This window comes from Balaenoptera acutorostrata, chromosome 3 (genome assembly GCF_949987535.1).
Source record: "Balaenoptera acutorostrata chromosome 3, mBalAcu1.1, whole genome shotgun sequence".
Taxonomy (NCBI): domain Eukaryota; kingdom Metazoa; phylum Chordata; class Mammalia; order Artiodactyla; family Balaenopteridae; genus Balaenoptera; species Balaenoptera acutorostrata.
Window position 1 is genome coordinate 102139042 of NC_080066.1, and position 21267 is coordinate 102160308.

At 43.7% G+C, this 21267-nt stretch overlaps 1 protein-coding gene across 2 annotated transcripts; it reads left to right on the forward strand.

Annotated features, from left to right (window-relative positions):
• The first annotated feature begins 7436 nt into the window (after positions 1-7436).
• Positions 7437-20035, forward strand: GREM1 (gremlin 1, DAN family BMP antagonist). Of its 2 annotated transcripts, none has more exons than XM_057541911.1 (2): positions 7437-7582; positions 16142-20035. In XM_057541911.1, exon 2 carries the CDS (start codon positions 16143-16145, stop codon positions 16695-16697), a length of 555 nt encoding a protein of 184 aa, XP_057397894.1. In that variant the 5' UTR covers positions 7437-7582; position 16142; the 3' UTR covers positions 16698-20035. The 2 variants fall into 2 exon arrangements, with proteins under 2 accessions (XP_057397894.1, XP_028021809.1); XM_028166008.2 differs by lacking the exon at positions 7437-7582 and adding an exon at positions 11562-11644.
• Positions 20036-21267: the final 1232 nt, after the last annotated feature.

Below are 21267 nucleotides of genomic sequence, written 5' to 3' on the forward strand. Positions count from 1 at the left end.
ATAGTCTTTAAGAGCCTGTGCTCAGCCCTGCACTTCCCTACAACATGGTGGGCCTGTGGGCAGGTAGACACATGCCCCTGGGAGATCCTGAGATCCCCTCACCACTCAGGCTGATGGGGCAACCGGTCACCAGGAAACCTCTGGGAGATCATCTGCAAGCCAGTACCTGGGGACACACTGCCATGTTGTCCAGTCCAAAGTATGTCCTCTGTATTTTTCTCTTTCTTGTCACACAGACAAGTAACATGGAATCTAGAAACCAACATTATAGGCCAGGCTGCCTAATCTCCTTGGAAGTTTCCTGCTCCTGCCATGGCCTTCAATATAGGGGAAATGCAGTTTGGAGATGTCCTTTCACATTCTGGATGTGAGGATAAAGGAATTTCTCTTCCCATTGGTTTCTTCCTTCTCTGATCCTCTTTCCAAAGGCACCACATTTCTCTAGAGAGTGTGTCCCAAATACCTTATGTCTACGAAGCTTTACAAACATCAATAGACAAACGGTTAGTTTATATAAAGCACACATGTATTACTCTGACATAAGCAGCGAGGAGCCCACAGTTTACATTTTTTGTCTTTCTTTTAAAAAGGAATGAGAAATCATATTCCAGATGATCCAACCTTTTAAGCTAGGGAGGGAAGGAGTGAAGAAGTTACCATGACTTAAAAGAGATTTAAATTTGAACGCTTTGTGAGCCAAGTGCAAACTGACATATGAGCTTCTATTGATCTTTAGATGGGAAAAGTAGGTCTTGAATTTAGTTTCCTACCTCCAGCTTGGCGCTTCTCTGCCCTGAGCAGACCCCCAGACACTGAGCTTATTGATGAGCTCCTAATTTTAAAAACAGACTGATACTGTCTGGCACTAATAACAATCATAATTGCAGTAAAGCAGTTTTCATACGAAACCCCAAGAAGACAGGGCATATCTGAGTTTTCAATGACCACGTGTTCAGAATTTTTTATAAGTAAAGTCATGTAGAATCTAACTCATATTTCTCATATATATGTTCATATCTTACATAACCAATGTCTTGACAATACCAGCTATTGAATTATTTAAATCGCTTGGTATTTAGGGTGCTGTTTTTTGGAGTGATCATGGTGTTTGAATACCAGCTCTGACACAGTGTGCAGTGTAGACTCTTAACTACACAGTGTATGGTGTGGAAGGTAAGTGGAGGGGGCCTAGGAATCAGCCGGCTGTGAATATTTCCTCTGCCTCATACAGCTGTGTGCCCTTGAGACAGTTACACAACCTCTCTGGACACCGGTTTCCTCACTTTCAAAGAGAGCAAATAATAGAAGCAACTTCAGAGGACTGTAATAAAGATTAAATTAGATCATGTATGTAAAGCCTAGTGTTCGGTACATGTTAAGTAGTTAATAAAAGTCAACTTTAAGATATACACACACATACACACACTTTATATCACTGGAAGTAAATCCATATATGTATATATGTATTGTGTGTGTGTGTGTGTGTGTGTTGTATATGTGTAAACAGTGGTTTGGGGGAGGTTGTGAGCTTATGGAAAATTTCTTTGTATTTTCTCTATTTTCCAAGTTTTCTAGGATGAGTTTATAATATACTTGTAATGTTATAAACTCTTTTTTTTTTCAATGTAATGAACCAGAACAAGTGACTTATTAGGACAGTTATAGCAAGAGCAAAATCAGGTATATGTTTCCATGCCTTAAAAAAAGATAAATCTTAAAACATAGTTCCTAGTAAATAGCAGAGATCTTGAGGGAACAAAGGCTGCAAGTGAATTAAATGAGCCAAAAGTAAAAGAAGGAACAGGGCAGTGCAAGACAATGGGGTAAAACCCGGAGAACTTCAGTTTAATAAGCACCTTCAGTAGATCTTCTCCAAGGCGCCAGCATTTAAAATTTGCAGTAGAATGAGCTTTTCTTGGGAAGTGTACCCAAAAAAAGATTTAGAAAATGAAGACCCACAGCAGTTCAAACAGTAAGGGAAAGCAGGAAATCAATAACTGATTAAAATCCCGTCCAGTTTTTTCCAAGAGGGAGGTCACGTCAAAGAGCTCAAAACAAATAGAAACTTTTCAGACTTAACAAGTCACCTAGTCTGCACACAAAGATGGGAGCCTAATTTTCAGCAGGTTCCGTTATATTCTGGCACCGGGGATGTGAATTTTTGCTGAGATACATTTCTGTCTCTGCCTTTGTCTTGTTTCACTCCCATGTCTCTGCCGGCAGACCTCGGCCGGGGAGCTTCAGCCTCTCCTGTTACATGTTCAGGCATCTTCTGGCCTCTTTTTCTCAAGTTCTGTCACTGCAGTGAAAACATCCTGAGGGTTGTAAGTTTTGGTTTAAACTGATTCTTAGGACACAGGCAGAAGAGCGCCAGAAGGGTTTTCTGTTCTGCTTGAGCCCCTCTGTGGGGTATTTATACCATTCACCGGTTTTACCAAAAATAGAAGTCACTGTGCCATTTACTGGAATGGGATTGCTTCTTTTCATTTCTTTTTCTTTACTTTCCCTTTCTTTTCTTTCTCTCCCTCCCCCTCCTCCCTTCCTTCCTCTGTTTCTTTCTCCCTTTCTCCATGCCTCCCTCCCTCCCTTTCTTCCTTTCCCCTCTGCAAGTACTCATTTAGTAGCTTTATCAACCACCTACTATGTGGCATCCATTGTGTTATGCATTGTGAAATTAAGACTCATAAGACACGACCCATGCTGATATTATACTTTCACTGTCTTGGTTGAGCTCCCAATTGAACTCTAATATCCATACAGACACCACTGTTTATTACGTGTCTGTTACATGTCTGGCACTTTCATGGAGCTTATTTTACTTAGTTCCATCATCCACCCAGAGGTAGGTATTATTCCCATTCTTGTAACACAGATGATTGAATTTAGGTAGAGGCTTTAAATATCTAACCCAGGGACACTCGGTTCCTATGAGGAGGAGTCGGGACATTCTGATTTTTCTGATTCCCAGTTCAGTGTGTTTTCCACTGTGCCTACATATTGACTGGGAAGGACTTTTATGCTTTCGCCTTTTATATACTGCACTGCACGTGTAATGTGCACAATAAATACTTGTTTAGAATTAGGTCCAAACTGTATTAAAATGTGCATGCTTCAGCCTTTCATATGCTTGCATCTGGCAGCATTGTTCAGAATTTTCACACGCATTTTTTTATATACAGACAACTGGTAAACGTTTTACTGCTTATGTGTAGAGAGCAAGGTGACTAGTCAGGAGTTGACCCTCAGACAGATCTGCAGACATACAGACCCCAGTAAGGGCTTGTATGTGTTCTGAAAGCCTGCCTACCTTGATTAGAGCTGGTTACAGAGCACACTCAGGAAGGAAAACTCCTCAGCGCCCAAATGAGCATCAAAATCACTCTTGAAATCACGATAGAAAGATCAGATCCTTTTTTTTTTAACTTTGAGAAATTTTTAAAAATAACCAAAATGTAAAGAGAATAATCTAACAAATATCCACATACCCCCACCCAGAGAGGAAAATTGTCAACATTTTGTCATATTAGTTTCAAGATTTTTTTAAAAATAAAATTTTCAAAAGCATTATAAAATTGCAATCTCTTTTGTCTTCTATCCCCAGTCCAACCCCATCCCCTACTCCATGCTGGTGGGCACCGTCAAGGGTCTGGTTTCCAATCCACTATTTATGTATTTACATGAACACATATGTCTCCATAAACAATTTATACTATTGTTTTATATGTTTATTATAAAATATACATAATGGTGTCATACTGCTTGTATCATTTTACAACTTGCTTTTTTTTTTCAAATATCACTAAGTTTTTGAGCTGTGTGTTGAAACAGAAGACTCTAGTCCATTCCTTTTAGTAACTGTATAGCATTTTATTATATAAATAAAATAATTTCTTATGCCTTCTCCTACTCCTGTTAATTGGCACTAAGATTGTTATAAACAAACCACAATAGAAGTGCTCACACAAGTTTCTATCCTTCATACATGCGCTCAAATTCTTATAAGGTGTTTGCCTAGAAGTGGAATGGCTAGATGGTATACTAGGTACATGTTTAATTTTATCACATTTTGACAAATTACTCTCTGAAATGGTTGTATCAATTCACAGTCTCATTGTCAATGCATTTAATTACCTGCTTCTCCATACTCTTTTCAATGCTGGATACGGACAGACTTAAATCTTTGCTAATCTGCTTGATAAGCAAGGGTACCTTCTTATTTCTGTTTGCATTTCACTATTTACTAGTATAATCTAGCACCTTTTCATGTTTATTGGCTATTCAGGTTTCTTCTTCTGTGAAATACCTGGTTATGTGCTTTGCCAACTCCTACAGAGTTATTTGAGGAGTTTTTTTCTTGTTAATTTATAAGAGGAATCCATTTTGGATACGAATCATTTAACTGTTATTTGACCATTGCAAATATCTTTTTCTTTAATCATTGTCAAGTTCATTATCACATTTTTTTTTTTTAAAGAGGGCCATACAAGGTCAGTTCCAAATGGGTAAAGATCTTTATTCTTTTTTTAAGTCAATGCAAGATGGCATACATGGTCTCTGCAATTGAGGGAACAGGCATAAATAGGTTTTGCAGATCTAAGCAAAAACTTCCCTACAAAGGCCTTCAAATTTCTTCTCCAGATCTTGAGAGTAGCCCCCTTTTAGCATCTTGTGAGTTAGATGGAGAGAAACACTTTTTATATTTAGATAGGAGAGCAAAACAAGAGAAACGGACTTTCGTTTTACAAGCCAGTAGCACCAACACTTCTCACAAGAGCCTCAAATTAATTTGAAAGTGGTTTCTGTAAGTGAAATTTATAATTTAGTGATTATTGTTTAGGCATCTCAGATTTCAAATTTTAAGTTTGCCTACATGGAGTCATTCTACTTCTTCCCTCTCTTACTAAGAGCAGGTTTCAATTATGTAATTATGGTTAAAGAGGTCTGAAGAGTTTTTACTCTTATGCCTTCATCCTGAGTGGATAATGGTTTGCAATGACTGGTTGAGAGCTGTGGAAACACAAATGTGAGGCAGAAAGCTTGATAAATATTTACCAACATACTAGACTATAAACGGCGAGACGAGGGCCCGTCTTTACCATCTGCATGATAGTTATATCCCCAGCCTTGGCTCAGCTGATAATCTTACCGAGTGAGCATGTGCTGAATATTCCCAATCTACAGCTAGTTATTGAATCCCAATTCTGTGTTAGATACTTCTGTATTCTATATACTCGTGTAATCAAAGTGACCAAGATTGACAAAGTGCCCACCTTCATGAAGCTTACATTCTAGTGGCAGGGAGAGATAAGTGACAATGAAGAAAAAAGATGCAGTGAAATGGGGCAGGAGTTGTGGGCTGGTGGGATGGGGGTCAGGATGTTTCTATTGTAGGGAGTGTGGTCTGAGAAGCCTCCTGAGGAGGGATCCTAATGATGAACAACATTTACTAGATAGAGATGGTGAGAAAAAGATGGGATATATAAAACCACAGGGTCGGGGCTCTTAAACAATTACTTCCAATGTAGGAGGTAAGCTCTTGTCTCCTTGTATTTTTATTTGGAGCAGTTCATGTGAGTTTTGGAAAAAAAACATGACTAAAGCGTTGATTTTAGATTAGAAGGAGTTAATGAATTTGTAAAATATGCTTCCTTTTCTTTGGCGGAATAGTTTACACAGGGAGAGAACAGCTGGCTCCTAGGACTTGGTGGTGCACTTTGGCTGGGCTGTTAACTGCGTAAGTATTTTGTGTATCTCTGACTGTGTATCTCTCCTGCAGCCCACTTGACCAAGATAAGTCTTTGAACCCTACTGAATGTTTGCATCTCGCAGGCAACTACAAACTATGGCTCACGGGATGATTTAACAAAAAATTATTGAAAACATTTAAAGTGCAGCACTGAGTTCATGGATAGAAACCACTGTTTGCACAAACAAAACATTCAGATGATGAAGATTCTCTAGATATTGATTTAATGCAGGCTTCCTTCTTGTTTGATTTATTTTGAAAAATCGATTTCAAGTTCCTAGCAGTATCTAGTAGAAGTTCAGTATTTCTTGCCCCCTCCCCCTAATGCCTGCCTAGAGAGAAAAACAAAAACAAAAACAAAACAGAAAAACACACTGTTCGGGGGTTTTGTTTTGTTTTCTTAAGCCAAATACTTAAATCACGAATGTCTCATAAGTACCTTTTGATGGCTTTCATTGCCTTGTTTATTTTGCTGTGGTCAGTACAAACACCTTCAAATTTCCTTCTGTAACAGATGTTTTTCAAAGTCATCATTTGACCTCGCTGATGGAGCTGGTCTGCAGACCTTGCAGCCGAGTTGATTTTTGCATGGGCGCTAACTTCGACACACAAAACTTTACAGCCTCTTTGAGGAACCAATTTCCAAGCTAAGAGAACAAATTAAAGTGTTCGCTCATCTCTCAAAAATATTTCTGCGCTTGGTATGTTCCCACTCTTATCGGGTTCTCAGGAATGAACACAGAATGTGACATGGGTTTTTCACATACGTTAAGTTCTTGTCTTCCATTTCTGGGAAGTTATTTCCTCGTCTGAGGTTTTGTTTTCTTGATTTATTAAACTTTAACATGCTACGGAAAACCTCTTCTCTCCCAGCGACTGTTCTCTCCCTTTTAAAAACGGCTCAGGAATGGAAAGCTTGACTTTCCATTTTAGATTTTTTAGGGTCCTTTTAGTTTTCTGCCCCCCGTTACTCCCTTCTGTACACTCACACCCGAGGCCGCCGGCATCTGAGCTGAAAGAACCCGTGGCGGGCGAGGACAGGAGGGTGTCATGTTGGCGACAGGCTCCTGCTGGCGGCCGGCGAGCCCGCCGGGGTTAACGGGGGCGCAGGGGTCAGCGCCCTCGAAGTTGGGGGCCTCGGGCGGAGCCGCACCAGAGCCGCGGCGACCGCTCAACCAGAGCGCCCTGCAGTCCAGCTCCCTCCACGGGAAAAGGATCGCCTAATTGGTCGCGATCCCACGGAGGTCTTGCTCTTCCCGGAGCAGTCTCCGGGACCGAGAGCGTCGCCGGGCCGACGCAGGCGGAGCGGAGCCGGCGAGAGGAAAAGCCCAGGCCTGGGGCAGAGGAGGAATGAGGGGCCGGGAGCCGGGGGGATTTCCTCCCGCGCTTCCCCCTCCAACGGGAGCGGAAAATGTGATTTGCTGTGCATTCCAGGCGCGGTTCCCTGGGGTGACCTCTCCCAGCCGGCCCGGGCGGGGGGAGCAGACAAAGAGGCGAGGCAGGCGGAGAGGGGACCCCGCGGGGAGGCAGGAGGGGTGCGGGGGGCGGGGGCAGTACCGGGAAAGGGGGCGGATAGCGGGTCCCGCGGCGGCGGCGGCGCCTGGCCAATGGAGAGGCGCGGCCCCGGGCGCCGCGCTCCGCCGCCGGCATTTAAACGGGAGACGGAGCGATGCCCCGCACTCGGTGCGCCCTCCGCGGACCGGGCGACCTCGTGTGCAGCAAGAGCGGCGCTCTCCGTCCCGCTGACCCCGCGCCGAGCCCGGGCGGCTCGTGCCGCGGCAGCACACCGCGCCACGCGTCGAGAGCGCAGGCCCCGAAGGCCCGCAGCATTGACAGGTGAGCGCGGAGGCGCGGGCGTGCGTGCGTGTGTGTGTGTGTGTGTGTGTGTGTGTGTGTGTAAGGGTCGGCAAACGACTGCCGCGTCCCGCACCGTGCAGACTTGCCGTAGGCCGAGGCCCCGCGATCCCTGGGGTGAACCCTGAAGAACCATCGCGGGGTCTTTCGTGCCAGGGTCTTGGCTGCCATGACCTCACCTTGCGCGGTCTGCAGGGCAAGACTGGGAAAGAGGATGTCAAAAGCAAGAGCCCCGCATCCCACTTCCACCTCCCGGAGCTCCGCTAATACGCTCCTGGTGTGTTCGGCAGCCGCGCTTGCCAGTCGCGCCCGCTGGGTGAGGGCGCAGAGTCCGTGAGTCCAGAGCGCAGGAGAAGAGGGATAACGGGAGAGCGGGAGCCGTGAGGCGCTGCGGGGACCTGCAGCTCGACCGCAAACGCCGGGGCAGGTTGCAATGAGAAGTTCCCATTTGTTTGAGGCGGGGCGCTGGGTCTGGGGACTTCGGGGCGCGCACGTCGGAGGGCCGTGAGGGATCCTGCCGTGAGGTGGTGGAGCCTGAGAATCAGCGATGCATTTGCCTATCCCCAAGATGGAGACTCGTGCACCAGCGGAGCTGCGGAGTTCCGCCGTGGCGGAAACCCAAGGGTCAGGTAACTGGACAGCTGCAGTGAGATGCGCGGTCCCGGACGCCTAGTCCCGCGAGTCCGCGGTGCTCACATAGCAAACACCGCACACACTGACTGCGCGCTCGTGCGCGCTGTTTCCTCTTCTAGGCTTCTCCCTGCCCCATGCGCTTCTCGGCTGAACCGCGGACGTCCGGGCGATGGGCAGTGACAACCTGCCGGGTCCCACTTGTGCGGGTACCCCTTAATTTGTGTCCGAGAGGCCCCTGCCTGCACCTCGCCGCGCCTTCCTAGAGACGGACTAGGCGGGACAGGCGGCGGGAGGCTGGTCCCCGGGCTTGGACGCCCAGGTCATCCCTCGTCCTCCCCCGCCACTTTGCTGACCCCTCTGCAGCTCACGGAGCAAGGCCGGGGGGCGGTGGGGTGTCGGGGCCGTCACCTTGCCGGCCGGAGTTATTTGTAGATTTCTGGCTTAGGAAGAACAGACGCGCCACCGCTCTGGCTTGGCATTGTCTTCGGATCCCAGCTCTGCCTTGGGGGCGCCCCAGCCTGGCGTTTCCCCGCGCAGGGCTCTGGTGACGGCCCCCCGGGCGAGGCAGGGGGCAGACAGGAGCCTCTCCAGTGAAGCCCTTCCAGCGCGCCCAGAGCTGGCTCGAAGGGGTTCCCCGGTCAAATCTGGGTGCTGCTTTCTCCTCTTTTAGACAGAAATATAGCCTCGAAGTTAGGGGTTAAAAATCTCTTCTTAAATGTTACAAGGGCAGAGAGGCGACCATCGGTAGGTAATTGGATCTCCCGCTGGAAAGAGCAGATCCAAGCGGTGTGCGCGTCTGTTTATGTTCCCCTTCGAGATGGTGCCAGGACACGAGTTGATTAAAACAATCTATTGTGTTAAGTGGGTCACCAGGGATTTAAGCTGTCCCAGGGACCCCAGAGTAGTGGCTTCCCTTTGGCTGTACACACAAGTTAAATAAATAGCGGAGAAGAGGTTAAGATAACCCTGAACCCAGGGTGAGGAGTCTTCTTTCACCCCAGGGCTTTCCACTTTCCAGCACCCTCTTTTTCTTTCTTTCTTTCTTTCCTCCTTTCTTTCTTTCTTTCTTTCTTTCTTTCTTTCTTTCTTTCTTTCTTTCTTCCTTCCTTCCTTCCTTCCTTCCTTCCTTCCTTGCTTCCTTCCTTCCTTCCTTCCCTTCTTTCTCTCTCTCTCTGCCTCTCTTTCTGGGATGCAGCACTTGAAAGGATGGACTTTTCAAAGCAAGGAGGAAAAGAAGAATATTAAAAAAAAAACTACAGATTCTCATCTCCTCCCCGGCACACTGCATCCTACAGTAGTAGGTGATTTGATTACCATCACTGGGTAAATTGCACACTCCAAATTGTTAGTATTAACCAATTATTTAAGGGCTCTTTAGAACTTAGTTGCTGTGTGTAGGGATGTGTGTGTGTGTTTAACCCCCAGGTCGTTGTAGGAATTAAAGTGTTTTGTAAACTTTGTAATTTCACAGGTTTCCTATTTTCTTAAAAGTTCGTTTTGAGTGAAATGTGTTGGTAACCCATGCACGATCTATGGGAAATCCAAGTTGGCTAACATAGACTTATGTGAATGGTTACACAGGGGAGAATAGAAACCTATCACATGCTCACCTCTCTGAATGAGAGCTGCCTGCCTTGTCTTCTGAACTGAAGCCCTAATCTTAAGGTTTAAGTGTGAAAAGTGATACAATGCCACGAAATTTTATGCCACAAACCCTGCTCCCAAGAAATGCTTGTCAGCAGCAAAGCTGTGGAGCAGCAAAGCTGTGCAGAATAGAGCGTGTAGGACAGACGGGAAAACCTAAACCTTTTATGTAAAAGGAGTGGGGGAGGTAGGGGAGGTGACTGTAGCATCCAACTGAAAGCACAAATCAGGCCAGTGTTATCAGCCTATGTCTTACATCTGCAAGGAATTGTCTTTAGTTTTAACATATGCTCTTAGAAATACAAAGTACAACAATAATTCCTGGGACCAGAAAGGTTTTTTTTTTTCTTTACATGTGAACAAAATAGAGAATTATTTGAGTCACAATATTGTTCAAATTTGATTGCATTAGAAACAAGTCCATGTGTCCCTTATTAAATACCATGCTGAGTGTCCATAGAATAGAGGTTAAGGACATGTGTTTGGGGGCTAGGGAGAATGGGGCACAAACCCTGGCTTTCCCGTGAGGGGCTGTGTGACCTTGGACAAATTCCTAACTTTTCAGAGTCTGGATTCCCTGATCGGTAAAAGGAAGATGATATTATCTACCTCATATTTTGTTGTGAAAAATCAATTATAAAATTCAGTCAGAATTGAGCATAATGCCTGGCATAGGGTTTAAAAAATAGAGGTGGCTCTTAGTGGTGGTATTGGGAGAGGCAGTAACATTATAGGACATCAGCGTGTACCACAAGGTGGTTCTGAAATGAAATCACAAATCCCACTCACACAGGGACCAACACACATCTTTCACTACGATATAGAACCTATGACTTGACCGACTCTCAATAGTGCCGCTCAGTGAACATTTAACATTTATTACTTTCTAACTTGTGTCCTGTTGACCACAAGAATTGTATACCATCATTAACTTCACCAAAAAATCTTCGGATGAGCCTAGAGAGCTCCTGAGATACTTAACTACTAAGTGGTCTCCTCCCTGCCCTATATGATGTTGGGCCCCAGCCTGACTTAGCCTGAATGGTCTCCAGAATAGGGAGGTTACAGTTAGGGTACTTGCAATACATACAGGATGAGACTTTGTCCTCTACTAGTTTGCCTTTGGTGCAAATTGTCTGAAAACAAAAAAAAAAATCAACGCAGTATATTCTTAAGAGCTTCTCTGCTCAATTTCTAAAATTTGACTATCTTTTTAAAAATTAAAGATCCAATTTAAAAACAACCTTTGCCCTTCTCAAAGATTTAGTTCTGAGAAATAGGAATAGGGTCTTCTAAAACCTGGCCTGCACTTAGAGCCTGTGCTGTCACTTCCATTATTTTTTTAATACCGGGGAATAATTTGATGTCATGCCTGTTGAATAGCTTTCTAAAATTCAGTTCATCAGGAGGAATTGATCAGCCACAGACATCTGGCTTGCTGATCCTTGTCTCCTCACTGTTTATCCCACTCAGCACTCCATTTAACTGAATACAAGCAGGTTGGTTAGCTAAAATGAGAAATACGGCAAGAAGAGTGCTGAAAGGAGCTGGCCTAAACTTTCCCAAAGACATCGAGAATATTAGAAACAGGTTACACATAACACTTTTATTTCTGATCCCCCAGAATTACATGATTGTGTTCTTACAGCCTGGCGAAGATTGGAATAAATCACCATGACCTGCACAGGACAGAGGTGGCTGATATGGCTTATCTTTGTGCAGATGTTTGCTGTTGATCACTTGGGGCAACCTGAAGGAAAGCATCAGGTAGAGGAGACATGCTTTGAGAGTATCTATGTCCTCTGGGACAAATGGATTAGAGGGGAGAACAGTGGTAAAGGAAAAAAAAAAGGTAGGGGTGGGTGGGTCTTGCTGGTGGGAGACAGTTGCAGAGAAACTCATCATGAAAATATGATCACATTAGTTGGAGAAGCAGAAATACATTAAGGGGAAGTTGAGGTAGCATTTGAAAAGAATATTGTCTGCAAAGGAGAATAAAGGGAGGTCTTTGTGGGTGTCTGATGCACTCTGGGTCCATGAGATGCAGCTTTAATTTAATAATGTGAGTGGGTCATTTCATGAATGCAAATTACCAGAAATGTTTTCAGCTCTTGTTTGGATATGGATGATAATTCATAAGACCTAAATCTGGATTAGCCTTTGGATTCATTTTTGATAACGAGGCACTCTGCTAGGTGTTGATGGGAAAAAGAATTATCCTCAAGGAATTTACATTTTCTTGGTTTCCTCCACGTCTGTGATATTTACAGAGTGCAAATTATTTGGTGGCAATACAATTGGGGTTTCAAGAACACAACCGCCCTGTTTCGTTCAATGAGTGATCAAGATCATTTTGGTGTGGAGGAGGTTGGGTGATTGACCACAGTGACTTGACAGAGCCCTGGTTCTAGTACCAGTTACAGGTCTCATCCTCCTTCCTCTGACTTGTGTGGGATATGCAAGAGTCCTTCAGAGCACTTTGTTCTCTAAGAAGCTGAGGTCTCTGTTGACTGAGATTCCTAAGGTTGTTTTTTCCCTCTCTCCAAATAACCAGTTATAAGATTTAAGAACTCAAAAGCTGAAGATATTTAAAGAGTAGGGCTTTTTGAAAATGAAAAGCCATTTCATAATATTTTTCACACCTAATAAATTTTGAGAAAAATTTACTTTTCTTAAAAAGTCTGTCACTCTAGACCCCTTTTTCTCATGGGGTTTGCACACTCCCGTAGGAACAGGAAGTCAGTCCAAATTAAAACAGAAAAGCACAGTTGACTAATTTTGAATGTACTGCTTTATTGTTGGTTTCTTCCAGAGTGAATACAATGACTTTTTTTTTTAACATCTTTATTGGAGTATAATTGCTTTACAGTGGTGTGTTAGTTTCTGCTTTATAACAAAGTGAATCAGTTATACATATACATATGTTCCCATATCTCTTCCCTCTTGCGTCTCCCTTCCTCCCACCCTCCCTATCCCACCCCTCTAGGTGGTCACAGAGCACCGAGCTGATCTCCCTGTGCTATGTGGCTGCTTCCCACTAGCCATCTATTTTACATTTGGTAGTGTATATATGTCCATGCCACTCTCTCTCTAAAAAAAAAAAAAAAAAAAATGGTTCTGAAGAACCTAGGGACAGGACTGGAAAAAAGATGCAGACATAGAGAATGGACTTGAGGACACGGGGAGGGGGAAGGGTAAGCTGGGACGAAGAGAATACAATGGCTTTAATTGGAAATATAAACCCTATGGTGTTCTCCATGGGACCAGGTAAAAAGAAGTGGGTATTTGGAGTTTTTTTGGAAAAAGGAAGAGAAGTATTAAGAAGCTCCCTAGGCTAGACTCTGCTGATCTTCAGCATGTGTGAAGGCATTTTAAATGCAAAGAACAGAAACTCTGTTGGTCAGTGTGTTCCATGACAATCATTCATTGAACAAAAGAGCATCTACTCTGCCAGGCATGGAGGAAGAGGTGATGAATAAGCCCTTATGACTCTCAGACTCGGTATTTATTTAATGACGGATGGGAAATGCCAGATAGGGAAAGCTGAGTATAAAGAAGGTCCTAAGTGGTGTAGAGAAAGAAAATTGCATTTTTTTGGATAGATGTTTGTGGGTATGGCTGGCCCCATGACTTGAACCTCTCCCATGCAGTCAATATACCTTCCCAGTCAAGTCTCAGATTGGCCTCTGTGATGTTGGCTCTGCAATCTTGCTCTGGAGGCTTGGATTGTTCTGGAGGCCATTTTTAGGAGGGATGGGGAAGATGGTGGATGGAGGCCTAGGGCTGTCTTATGTGTTCCTCTTGGAAATGGGCAGAGACTGAATTTTAGTTTAGATCCTGGCCCGGAATTGAATAAAAACAGAAACTTGTGAAAGCTTCTTGAATTCACAATATGTTTGCCCAGGAGACTGGACTGTCCTGGCTCAAGTTGTCCTGCTCTCTGGAGAAAATCAGCAGTGTTTTATAACTGGGCTTTCCTCATGAGCGATGTTTTAAAGACAAAACAAGGAAATTAATTTTTTGCTGTTGTTGAGGCAAAAAAATGCTCTGTTTAAAGAACAAAGATGCTGTAACATAAACTGACAAAAGCCAGGGAGTCTACAGTCAGAGCAGGAGCTAAATGTCACATTATCAGCTCCAAACTTGAACTTGCCCAAAAGTATTAGGTTAATGTTTAAAAGATGGTGCCATTTAAGGATATTTTGAATTTAATATTTAATTATCTTAATTTGACATTATCCTTAGGGTTGCATGGTCTTTACTCACAGGGGCTGCCCTTTAGAGAATGTAGATTCCACCCTGCCTTTGTCTTTGAAAGGTAACTGCCCCAGCTACTAATACCAACTTGGATTGTTCCTTGGGGACCACGGTGAGGTTACTATTAAATTGCATTTAGTGGTTATCATGTGTCACACTGCTGGACAGAAGGGAGCAGGGACCTGGGTGCTTCACAGCTGTGTCCTCGGGTTCGGAACTGTGGTGGGCGTGGAAGACAGGGGAAACCTCTGGATTCAGGTCAGACTTGGTGTGATGGCCTGAGGAGGGAGGCTGTGAATTTGAAACTGCACTCATTGAGAAGAAAATCCCTCCACATTTTCACAACTCCCTCTGTGCCCCGTGGCTGCAGGTGCTACAGGTCTTGCTGCTCAAAGCTTGTTAGAAAGGCAGACCTACTGAATGATAATCTGCATTTTAACAATATCCCCAGGTGACTGTCTGCACACTCAGGTTTGAGAAGCGCTGTCCCAGGAGAATCTTAAGACTCTGATGCTTCTCTCTTGCACCCTCTTTCGAAAAATAAGCTCCTCCTCCTCCTCTATCTGCCCCACCTTCCCTGAATATCCTGCTTTAGAATAGTCCTCCTTTCTCTGATTTACATTCCTCACTCCTTTCACTTTGTTCTCTCTCCATCCTTGCTTTCCGGTTTTTTTGTCAGTTTTCCCTTTGCCTCCACTCCCCTTATTTAATTTTTTTTGGCCATTGTTCATATGCCATTGTTCCTACTGACCCATATCTAACTCCAGACCCATCCACAATAATTCATTATCATTAACTTATTCAGCATGTCTGTGGCCCTTGCTAATGTAAATATTTGCACATACCTGTTCTCTTGTGTCCATTTTCTACCTTCTAAATTTTATATACACACACACACACACATATGTGAAGGACGTATTTCATTATTTTAAAAGTAGAACAGTGTGTATCATAGTATTAAGAATGATATAATGAATAACTGTGCCCAGTTTAAAAATGAGAATGAGTGATCCAGGAATCTTATGAATTACGTGATCTTTCTGGTAAAGTAATTTGTTCTGTCTGCAGTACCACCATATTTAGTTAGTTCTCTAATTGCTTTCAGTTTTACATCAGTTTTGATCTGAACAACATATCTGGGGATATGAGGTGTTTGTATCTTTGCTTAAATAAAGTCATTTATTGAAAAGTAAAGTGAAATTTTCTCAAGGTCAGAAAGCAAGCTGTTATCCTAGGACTTCGACTAGAAGCTGAGTCTTGACTTTTCGTCTAGTGCTTTTCCTGTGAAGGATTCTCCCTCCGTCTGGTCTCCACACATCTCCTTCCGATGCCTGATAACACCGAACATCTCATAAGCATCCAACCAAGCGAACTCAGGAAGGGCTCAGGCCAGTCAGGGAGAAAGAGTGAGACCCTTTCCTGTCAGATGAGCCCTCTGGCTGGCGAGGCTACTTCATCTATTTACATAGTAGGAACTTACCAAGTATTGTCAAGTACGAGAATGAATAACTATATATAAAATAAACAACAAGGACCCCAACTACATTCAATATCTTGTAATAACCTATAATGGAAAAGAATCTGAAAAAGAATAAATATATATAACTGTATCACTGTGCTGTACACCTGAAACGAACACATTATAAATCAACTATACTTCAATTAAAAGAAAAAAAGAATGAATCCAGTTCAGTGACCATAGTACAAAGTCAAACGTAGTTGGTGTCAGAGGCCAGGAAGCAATTCCCCTGGGAGGACAAGTGACAGAGTTCACATCTTGGCTTATTCACTGGCTGACCCTGGGCAAGCTATTCCATGGCTTAATGGCCCAGAGGGTAACGAGAATAACAGTACCTAATGCACGGAGACACCGTGAGAGGAAATGAAATCGTTTACGTCAAGTGTTTAGCAAGTGCCTGATAAAACATTAGCTGTTTTACGAATGTTTTCCTGAATTCTCTCTTCCATTTTTCATGCCTCTCCTCTCTGTGTCTCCCCCCCCTTTAGCATGAGCCGTACGGCCTACACTGTGGGAGCCCTGCTTCTCCTCTTGGGGACCCTGCTGCCGGCTGCTGAAGGGAAGAAGAAGGGGTCCCAAGGGGCCATCCCCCCGCCAGACAAGGCCCAGCACAATGACTCGGAACAGACTCAGTCTCCCCAGCAGCCTGGCTCCAGGAACCGGGGGCGGGGCCAGGGGCGGGGCACTGCCGTGCCTGGGGAGGAAGTGCTGGAGTCCAGCCAGGAGGCCCTGCATGTGACCGAGCGCAAATACCTAAAGCGAGACTGGTGCAAAACCCAGCCGCTGAAGCAGACCATCCACGAGGAGGGCTGCAACAGCCGCACCATCATCAACCGTTTCTGCTACGGCCAGTGCAACTCCTTCTACATCCCCAGGCACATCCGGAAGGAGGAAGGCTCCTTTCAGTCTTGCTCCTTCTGCAAGCCCAAGAAGTTCACCACCATGATGGTCACGCTCAACTGCCCCGAACTACAGCCACCCACCAAGAAGAAGAGGGTCACTCGTGTCAAGCAGTGTCGTTGCATATCCATCGATTTGGATTAAGCCGGCCCTACCCAGCCTGTCCTTGGGGTGCAGCCCCCAGAACCAGACCTAAATCAACCTGATTCTTACTTGGCTTAAATCTAGAGGCGAGAAGAACCACCAGCTGCCTCCTGCCAGGAGCCTGCTAGTGCGTAGTTTGTGTGCATGAGTGTGCGTGGGTCCCTGTGGGTGTTTGCAGACACCAGAGGAAACACAGTCTCTGCTAGAGGACACTTCCTATTATGTAAACGTATCTGCTTCCATGCGGGATGGTACAGAAAGCCCACACCACCTGAGGCACATTCGGAGGGGCAGGGTTGTGGTCGGGTTCTGCCTTGGTCTTCCATGTGCCCTCCTGGGGACCAGAACCTCCCTTCAGAATGAATGTTAATGGAAGAGGCTACTCTGAGGGCAAGAGACCTGTTTTAGTGCTGCCTTGGCCTTAGAAAGGATATTTCAACCCGTGCTTGCTTTCCCCCTTCCTCTTCCCTGTCACAGACCATCCCTTCTTAGGATCTCAGTGACTATTTCCGTCTAATCCCCTACCTGCCAGAGGTTCTAAAGTAACTCGCTTGACCACAGATGCAAATGTTTCCTATTTGGGGAAGACCTTTCAGACTCTCTCGGGGAGGCTGGTAGGGCAGGAAGGTTAGAGGATTGAGAGAAGGGAGAGATCGCAGGTGAGCACAAGTTGGCCCAGCAAAATTCAGGAGGGAGATGTGCAGAGCCTGGAAAGGCCAACCCCCAAACACAGTGAGACCCATGCTTTAGCAAGTTTTTTCCTGGTATTTAAAGAACCCAAGGGAACAGAGGAGAAATGAAATTGCCAAAAAAAATCATTAACTTTGTGAGTCACTGTGACTGTCGAAATTAGCTGTAACCCAATACCAAACTTAAAACATAAACATTGACCACTCCTATTTTCAGAACCAAGGGAGTGAGCGAAACCAAAACAGCCCCTTCTGCTTTGCCCCTCAGATGGACAAAAGATGTAGTTCAGAAACCCCCCCACAGGAATAGGAAAAAGACAAAACCCTTATAAGCAGAAGGTCTTATTATCTTTCCTTTCGGCTGGGGTATAAACCTCTTTCCCAGTTCATTATTCCTGTGTCATGTTTCTGAGAGCCACAACCCTGTATTGTAAAGATTTTGCCTCTGCTGAATGTACCTGACAGTGAAGGACCAGGCTAAGATAAGAGAGTTTAGGCCTGCTCCTTTTTAGAAAGAAGTATATTTGGGGTCTTTTTGTTTTAACCATCTATAAGAGATTGAGCTGGAGAGTAAGGAAAGGAAGGAGATTGCCTCTGGCTAAGGAGTAGTCAAAAGTCAGGGAGGACATGTAAGGGATACACCAGCCCTTCTTCCTTTGCCCTTGAAGGGTCTAATGGGAACCCCCAGTTAAGAAATCAGAGTATTTGTGTGCATTAGCTGTCCTACAGCTGGTAGGATTTATGTAACATTGTAACCATTTGGAAACTACTGTTCCCTGATTAAACTTAGGTTATTTGCAATGCGTATTTAGTATTTATCTGATGGCCAAAGCACAGGGTGGGTGAACCTTCCTGCATTTTGGATTTGGACAACTTGCTCTCTTCAAGCCTGAGGTTTTATATGTAAACCACCCCACACCCCCGATACTCTTTTTGCCTTGCATCCTCTCAGTCTCACCAGCCAAGTCATGTGGAACATGAGAAACAAACACCATAGACTTGTGTTTCAGTTGCCCATGAAGGCTCCAGCATTCAAAGAACCAGTGCAACTAAAGAGGCTGCTTTTATTTTATTTTTGTTTTGGTCCAGTGCTCTCCCTACTAACAAATAAATAGGAACCATACTTTGAGGCAGAAGTCATCTTGAACACCCGAAATATTGGGTCTAGTTTTAAAACTTTGAAATTCACTACTGATGATTCTACACTAGGCAAATTTGTGCAAACACATAGTCTGTGCATGTCACATACACCGTACGCCCCTGCCCTAAATCCTTGTGTCATCCACGCCCTCCCAACAATAAAACACAGAATGGATTTAATTAAGCATGCAAATGCTAAGCTAGAATTTTGAGGGTGGGGGAGAGGAAAAAGGGGAAGGAGCTGAAAATATAAAACCACACTAGAGAGGAAGAATGACACTCAGAACCAGCAGACACCGAATCTCTCTTGTTCTAACTCTGCCACAAGCATGCAGTTTTGTTAAAAAGAGATGACTTCAGTTGGCAGCAGGAATCTTCTTTTAGTAGCTTGTACCACAGTCTTGCATGTAAGTTGGATTTGGCTTAAGTAAAGAGAATTTCCTCAAAATGAGCTTCACTGGGATAATCAGCAGCATAACTGCCCTAAAAGCACAGCACTAGCCAAAGAGGGAAATGTCTGCTTTTCTTATTGTGCCTACATTAAGACTAGCCCAAGTCCCGTGTGTCTTCCAACATTTATTGAAAGTGCCATATCTGTTACATATTGTATTGGAGTCACCGATGATGTAATGATATGTTTTTTTCATTACTATAGTAGAATTTTTTATGGCAAGATATTTGTGATCTAGATCTTTCCTATTAAAATAATGCCAAACACCAAATATGAATTTTATGATGTACACTTTGTGCTTGGCATTAAAAGAGAAAAACACATCCTGCAAGTCTGTAAGTTGTTTTTTGTTATTGTAGTTCTGCAAAGTTAAAAATGTAAGTGAAAAATCTGGAGGAAAGGATAATTTCCACTGTGTGGAATGTGAATAGTTAATCAAAAAGTTATGGTTATTTAATGTAATTATTAACTCAAATCCTTTGGTCACTGTGATTTCAAGCATGTTTTTTTCTCCTTTATATGACTTCCTCTGAGTTGAGCAAAGAAGAGGCTGGCGCATTGTATATTGTTGGAGGATTTTATCAGAGGGAAACAAAATCTTGACACATCTGAACGTGTGTTACAGAGTCAAGACCTGAGCTTTTATTTTTTTAATTGAATGTTCCTTAAAGGTTAACTGAGGCAATTTAAGAAAGATCTTAAATGTTATTTTGGAAGAATTAAAATGTGTGTATACAAACAAATAGCAGATAATAATGAATAGTTCACAAGTTCCTTTAAGGAGAAAATCTAAAATAAAAAATGTATGTACAGAACATTTATAAATCACCAGTTAATGCTGAAGAGTGAAAGTAGTTCTACTGATTTGTCATTCTCAATATATTTAATATCAACTGCATTATGTATTATGTCTGCTTTGATCATTTAAAACAACAAATTTATGAAGACTATGATTGGGGTCCTTTGCTGTCTATGAGGATGAGAGGGGATGTGATAGTCTCATAAAAGCTAATTGGGTTGAAAGCAACGTTTTATGAATCCGTAACTAGAATTTAATTCCACCCCAATAATGTTCTATATAACCTTTCCCAAAGAGCAATCAATAAATTGAACCTCTTCTCTGTTTGCATGTGTGTGTGTGTGTGTGTGTGTGTGTGTTTCACTGGTAATGTTCACAGGGCAGGGCTGGGGCAGGGATTCACTTGTCATGGGAAGGGAGGTAGAAAACAGATCATGAGATCTCTTGTGATCTGAAAGGAAATTTATTTTCTCCACTCAGACCTTCCAGGTCCCACTTGATTTCAGGAGGACACTTCAGGCCATGGCAATTAGAGGCAGGGGAAATCTGGTGAGCAGTGGAAAGTACCAGCCTCTTCCCCAGAGCTAGAAAGAAGTTAGAATGCTTCTGAGAAACCTTCAGATAGTGGAAGAATTGTCACACTGGAAAGATAATAGCTTTATTTTGAGGTGTTCTAGGGAAAAGGGGGAGAAAGATTTGGGCTCAATAGAAGAGCTTAATGATGAGAGTGATTCGGCAATGCAATGAGTTGCCTTTGAGATGATCAACTCCCTGTCCTTGGAAATATTAAAACGTATGCTAGATATCATTTGATAGGGATTTGCAGTATTGTGACTTATTGTCCTGGATATGCAATTGAATGAGTGGATTTCTGAGGTCCCTTTCTACTCAGATGTACAATACAGGGTTTATACTAGGTATTGGTACTCTGCCAGTGATAATGAAAGTGCCAGCAACTATATATAGAGTGCTTATGCCAGACACTGTCAAGGATTTTATTTTGTTTTCCACTTAATTTTCATAGTGACTCAACGATATGTATACCATTATCATCACTGCTAGGAGGTAGTGAACTCATAAGTCTTACTGCAGTAGCTGTGAGCTTCAACACTATGGAAAATTGTGAGATTTTCATCTTATCAGTTTGTTCTTTTTAAGGATAGAATGCAGCAGTCTAAAAATAGATCCAACTCTTGCTTATTTCATCTAATGATGAAGGGCACCCTGAGTTTGTAGATGGCGTCATCAGGAGCCCCAGCTCTGAAGCATTCAAAGCCTCTTTGCCACCTCTCTTTCTGTCATGGCCTCCTTGGACTTGGAGGGGAAAGAAGGCAGCAAGGACCAAGGACACAGTGCCCTCAGAAAAGCCACACTCACACCTAGGAGGTAATGGCTGGACAGGGTTTGAAAAGGTAGTGGGATTGGAAACAAATGCGTTCTAGGTGTCAAAAAAAGTATGTAATAAGACATCAGCAAAAATGTGGGAGTGAG

What these genes read in the sequence shown, in the direction of transcription:
- GREM1 (XM_057541911.1), top strand. Translation starts at nt 16,143, where the DNA reads ATGAGCCGTACGGCCTACACTGTGGGAGCCCTGCTTCTCCTCTTGGGG.